This window comes from Acomys minous, assembly GCF_964271855.1.
Source record: "Acomys minous genome assembly, chromosome: 4".
Lineage (NCBI taxonomy): Eukaryota > Metazoa > Chordata > Mammalia > Rodentia > Muridae > Acomys > Acomys minous.
Window position 1 is genome coordinate 21,417,183 of NC_140486.1, and position 6,082 is coordinate 21,423,264.

Genomic DNA, 6,082 nt, shown 5'->3' on the forward strand with positions numbered 1-6,082 from the left:
GAAGGGACTTTGAAGGTCATTCGATCTCACAGGAGGTTTCATGTATGTATAATAAATGGAAAGATGGAAGTGCATGTCAATCTAGAGATGTTAACAAGAGCCAGGGCTTTCCTTCCCAGCTGTATTTTACTGGTTGGCTTTGTAGGAGATGGTAAGTCTGTCTGGAGTCACAGATTCTGTCAGTCAGCAGGCAATACTTTTATGTAACGCATATTCCACAATGGTGAATATGTTCCTGAAATCTATGACCAAAAGTAGCCCCCTTCGAGAAATCTGGAGTGTCCAATTAAGCTTTGTGGACTGCTCTCCCTTAGACAAAAATGCATTATTCTGGAGAGGCAGAGTGGAAAGCCAATTAGTATTTTTTTTTCATAGAACCTAATCACACAGAGTGAGGAGGGTTATTGTTCAAGGACACTGTAGCATCAGCATTTAAAATGCACCTCTTCAATTGTGTTCTTCCAGCCGGGGCCTCCTCTTCTGCTTTCCTCCGCCATCACGCGCTGTACATCAGACTCGACTTCTCGTCATGTCTTCCCACAAGACTTCCAGAATCAAGCCATTCCTGGCCAAGAAACAAAAGCAAAAGTGTCCTATTCCTCAATGGATTCAGATGAAAACTGGTAACAAGACCAGGTACAACTCCAAGAGAAGACACTGGAGGAGGGCGAAGCTGGGATTCTAAGGGTTCACACGATGGCAAGACTGATGCCGTATTCTGAGTCTTGGTCCTCAATCGAGCCTTGCCAATGGAGCTCAGCATTTTTAACCTGGAGACTTGGTCATGTCTAAATTGGGCGTGTGGTTTGCCCAGCAATAAAATATAGAACAGTTCAAAATAAATAAATAAATAAATAAATAAATAAATAAATAAATAAAATGCAACTCTTCTCTCGATAGCTAAAGGAATGTGTCTGGAAATGTCTTAGAGTCTCTATCTTGTGACTCTGCTGGTGACAACACTCCTTGGTTGGGTGGTAACAACCCTTCGTGTCCCTCCTCCTAAGTCACCAGGGCCGAGTCAGTTTTTTCTCACATTTTTACTTATGGTTGAACCTTTGGTTCAGCTCTTTTGATATTTCTTGAAGGGGATTCAAATAACCATGCAAGCTTTTTGTTGAGACATTAGAAACAGGAGAAAGCTGGCTTGCAGTCTCTCTTTTCAATGTACTGGCCCTCTAGAACCCCAGGGCTGGTGCCACACAAATTACTGTTCTCACCAGTGAAGGAGAACTGTGACGCTGAGAGCCTGTGTTCCTCACAGAAGAGTGGCTACATCTGACACTGCAGTGATTCCCACTCACCATGCAATAAGCGGGGTTTTATTTTGGGGGGGAGGTGATTTCCAAGACAATGTTTCTCTGTGTGGCCTTGGCTATCCTGGACTCGCTTTGTAGACTAGGCTGACCTCAAACTCACAGAGATCCACCTGCCTCTGCCTCCCAAGTGCTGGGATTAAAACAAAACAAGAAATACATTTAGAAATAACAGCTTCAGCCTGGAGAGATGGCTCAGTGGTTAAGAGCACTGGTTGCTTTTCCAAAAGACCTGAGTTCAAGTCCCAGCAACCACATTTTGGCTCACTGCCAGCTGTAACTCTAGCCCTAGGGGATCCAATGCCCTCTTCTGGCATGCATAGACATGCAGACAAAATATCCCCACACAGTAAAAAATGAACTAATTAATGAGAGGGGGGATCTCTTTCATAAATTGAGAGACAAGTTTGTCAGGGTAGGTTGGGGGTGGGGGTATGGGCAGTGTGGGTGGGACTGGGAGGAAAGGATGGAGTGGGGTTGAAATTGGAATGTAAAATGAACAAATACATAAATTAATGAAGAAAAAAGAGGCAGGTCTAAAGAGTGAACTTGAAATTTTGCTTCCTGGGTGAGACCTTGTCAGGAAAGAAACTCGCCACAGAAATTGGATCAGGGACATCTTTAAGCAGAGAAAGGACCCACGACGGCATGCCGCCGCGCGACTTCAGGAATTACAAAAGTGTGAAGCAGACACTGACATCCCAAGCATCTTTCTTCACGTAACTCAGAAGGTGAAGGTGACGCACCTTCTGTGGGATCGCCTCCAGGGATGTCACACTGAGAGCTGAGAACCGGATGGGATGTTATGTTACTTGCAAGCTAATTGTTCCTGTTTCCCAGAGACTGGAAGAAAATGCCAGTCTCCCAGGACAGACAGGAAATGCTGCTTGTGAGGAACAGCGACAACAGAAGCCTGGGCATCGCCGTGCCTTGTGCTGCCAACATCCCTTAGGGAAACCCAAAGAGTAACGAATGATCATCGCTCGCCCCTAATGAAGCCAACATTTTTATGAGGGGAAAAAACCACGTCCTGCTCTTGACTTGCAGGGAGACAATCCCTACTCTGAAAGCCCGTTGCTGTTGCAAACTACCTTCCAGGATTAGTCCAGAACAGCCCACGGACTGATACCTTGCTCACGGAACCTGCAGAAGTGCCTGAGTTCCATCTGGCATTCTCTCTCCCACCAGGGTGAAATGAGACGTTAGGTGAGTGAGACAATGAAGGTCAGTCAGACTAGGGGGGCACAATCTAATCTAGGGCACATTAAATACTTTATACGGTCAGATTTACAGGAATCCACAGAGCTGCTAAGAGCAGGCAGAGGTTTAAGTCCTTGAAACAATCACTGCGCCATGCCCTGATGTCAGTGAGGTCAGAAGGTCATGCACATGGTAAGCCAGATGGGAAAACTCTACTTGGGCAGACCATGTATCCTCACAAATGCCTTCAGGGCTCTTATCTGAGTGTCTTACACTGCAGCACAAGGAAGAAACTTACCCAGCAGGGATTAAACCCCAATTTGCCTATCGGCACCTCTGCCTCAAGTAACGCGGTACCTGTGTGGAAGCAGCCTGTCTTAAGTGGAAGGAGGAGAGCTGACCTCTGAACAGGATGTTTATTGTCACTGCTGGAATTGAGATCTTGGAACAAAATAAGTGACCAGAAGAAATGACCACTCTGTGACTGGCCGTCGTGTGGAAAATATGACCCAACACCTACACATTAGGTTTTCACCTCACTATTTAGCATGTCACAGTGACAGGGTGTTTTTATATAATCATTAGGTTTTGAAATGACATTTTAGGGGTGTGGGGAGAGGACTCAGCAGTAAAGGCATTTGCCAGCAAGCCAGATGATCTGAATTCCGTACTTGGAACCCACATAGTAGAATAGACAGCTAACACCCATGGGTCCTCTGACTTCCACACACATTTTTGGGGGTGCACATGCACACCAAAATTTGAAAGCCAAGGTGTTCTAAGACATTGAGACAATATCACGGGTTCTCAAGTTTTTTCCCATATGAACTATGGAAATCCATAACACAATCCATATGAATTAGCATTCATTCTCTGGGTTTTTACTTTTTTTTTTAACATAGTAATGCCTGCTGAGCGCCAGTAAGGGAGCTGAGCCTATGCATTCAGTGCCTGAGAGCACTAGCAGCTGAGCAGGAGTTCTGATGACCATGCTGATGAGTCTGTGGGTTATTTTTGCCTGACTGTTGCTATGGTAACCAAGGAAGAGCAAGTCGGCTATAAAATCATTGATGTTTCCCTGTAAAAACTTTATGAAACTTTCCATTTGTTATCATAGATACCCAGTTTACCTCCAGAACTTTTTCTAAATATCTATCTCTTCGTGTTAGGATTTTGTGGTTCCTTCTTCATATTTCTGGGAACATATCATCTCTTAAAGGCAAAAGTGTTTATATGGTTCCAGGAACTGAGTGTACTCAAAAATTTAAATATACATATATTACTACACAGAAGAGGAAATAAAAAGAAAGAAAAATGTGGTACATTCCAGGACATTAAGTTCTTAGATTTCATATTGAACAAATTTGTAATATTTTAAATAAAACATAGACAGTCCTCACCCTTCTGGGCCAGGAAGGATATTAAGTGAAAGAAAGAAAGAAAGAAAGAAAATATGTGTCATTTCCCACACGCATGGTTCTACCAAAGCTGTGTCCACTGGAAAACCTGTGTTGATCCAGTGGCTCCATAAAGTGCACTTTTTTTTCTTTACATCACTAAGTGTAATGATAGTTAATTATTTTATGATTTCAAAATGTTTATTAATAAAAGAAGAAAAGAGATAGCACTAGAGTATGTGCAAAATCTGATGCCTTATTTTTAGCTAAAGAAATCTAGATAGGTAGGTTCTACCTTCTGAAAAAAGAAAAGGACAATTGACATGTTTTCATTTTTCATTGACTAATTTTGTTGATAGTTTAATACACATATATAATATGATCTGATTACTTTTCCCCTACCCTCTTTTATGCCCCCAATCCCCATCATGGCTGCCAGTCCCTTTCTCAGATCAGTGTCTTTGGGTTTTGTCTTGTGACCCCTTTAGTTTAACAAGGATCATCGATATGATCACTGGATTAGAGCTATTCATTGGAGCCTGGTGGGGTGACCAGTGCAGGCACAACTGAAGGCAATGACACCGTCTTTCCCTGAATCTATCTGCAGCAAGCAGCTCAACAGTGCAGAATGAGGTCCCTGAACCCTCTTATATCCACGCCCCATTGTTGACAGGCCAGTTAATTTCTTACAAGGACTTTAGCATTTGTCAGTATTCATCCTAAGTGATACACATATTAGTTCATTTAATCCTTATAACAAGGAAGGGATTCTAGAAAATCCACTTGATTTCCTATCTACCAAGCTATAAATTAAATATTTTATTTGAAGATAAGTTTGAAGTGGGAAATACCATTTTTGTATGTATGTATGTATGTATGTATGTATGTATGTATGTCTCCAGAAACTGGGCTCCCTGGTGCACGGAGAAAAGACAGAAATTCTGCCTAAAAGTGGCATGAAGCCAGGTAGCTCTGGTAGGTACACTCAGTAAAGACATCAAATATACAAAGCTGAGAAATAATGTTCATCCAGAAAGGGTTACTACTCATGACACCTTAGTCAAGACGTCAAATACACAAAGCTGAGAAATAACGTTCACTTTCATACAATTATAAATAAGCCTGTTACAATTTTCTGGACAATGGCACCATTTGGATTTTTTAAAAATAAGTAAATGTCTTATTAGACGGCAACTAAATGGAGCTTGAAGCATTTTTATCACGCAGTAGATCCCATCCATTCACCGTACTTTTCCAACTGAGCTGTCCCATGTGCAGGCGCGTGTTTTTAATGTTGTGTGTCTTTGGTGCTGTTCCTGTAAGTTTGATATTAAAATACATTTAACTGTTTTTTTTAATTTGTAAAGGAAAAACACCAACTCACCTGCAAAGGCAAACAGTGTAAGATCATATCGGTCTGCCATCGCCCTAAAAGCAGGGAGAGCATGGAACACTGCTCTCAAGCCCTAAAATATCACAATTGCTGTCCAAGACTGATGTGTCCAGAAAAGCTACCTTTTAAATTGACAGAGAAGGAAGGGCATTTCAACACAAACACAAACTGAAGCCATTCATGACCACCAAGAAATGGGGACCATGCTTAAAGAAACACCATACAGAGAGGCTAAAGAAAGAGTCAGACTGAGAGCACAGAAAAGAATAAACTTCAGGAAAGAAAACAATGAACAAAGAGAACGAGAAAGGAATCCAGCACATCTGGCATGCAGCAACCCCTAATACTGATGGGAAAGAAGGAGAAAAACAAAGCATCACTTCCTGGAAATGACGTAGTGAGGGTAAGCAGTACTCTTCTCATCCCATGAATCTGGGAGCAAAGGTGTGACCTGTGACTTGGTGGTCCAATGCAGAGTAGCCAGCCTTGAAGTCACATACACACAGACAACAAAAATGGACTCAGCAGGTTTTATTTGTATATATGTATATATAAATATGTATACGTGTGTATATGCATATTTATGTATGTACATAAAGTGTAATCAAAGAAAAGGAGGCTGTCAACTGGAAAGAAGGGGGCATGGGAGGGGTTCAAGGTAGGGTAACTAAGGGAAGCTATAGGGAGGAAAGGGAGGAGGAAGTGATGAAGCTCTGTTTCATTAATCATTTTTTTAAGGTGATAAATGTGGTAAGGCATGAGGGAAATGTCAGTAA

At 42.1% G+C, this 6,082-nt stretch overlaps 1 protein-coding gene across 1 annotated transcript; it reads left to right on the forward strand.

Annotated features, from left to right (window-relative positions):
* Positions 1–529: 529 nt before the first annotated feature.
* On the forward strand, positions 530–685 carry LOC311595797 (large ribosomal subunit protein eL39-like; the record flags this gene model as incomplete). The annotated part of the gene is made up of 1 exon (XM_084778758.1): positions 530–685. One exon carries the CDS (start codon positions 530–532, stop codon positions 683–685), a length of 156 nt encoding a protein of 51 aa, XP_084634884.1.
* Between the last annotated feature and the right edge of the window lie 5,397 nt (positions 686–6,082).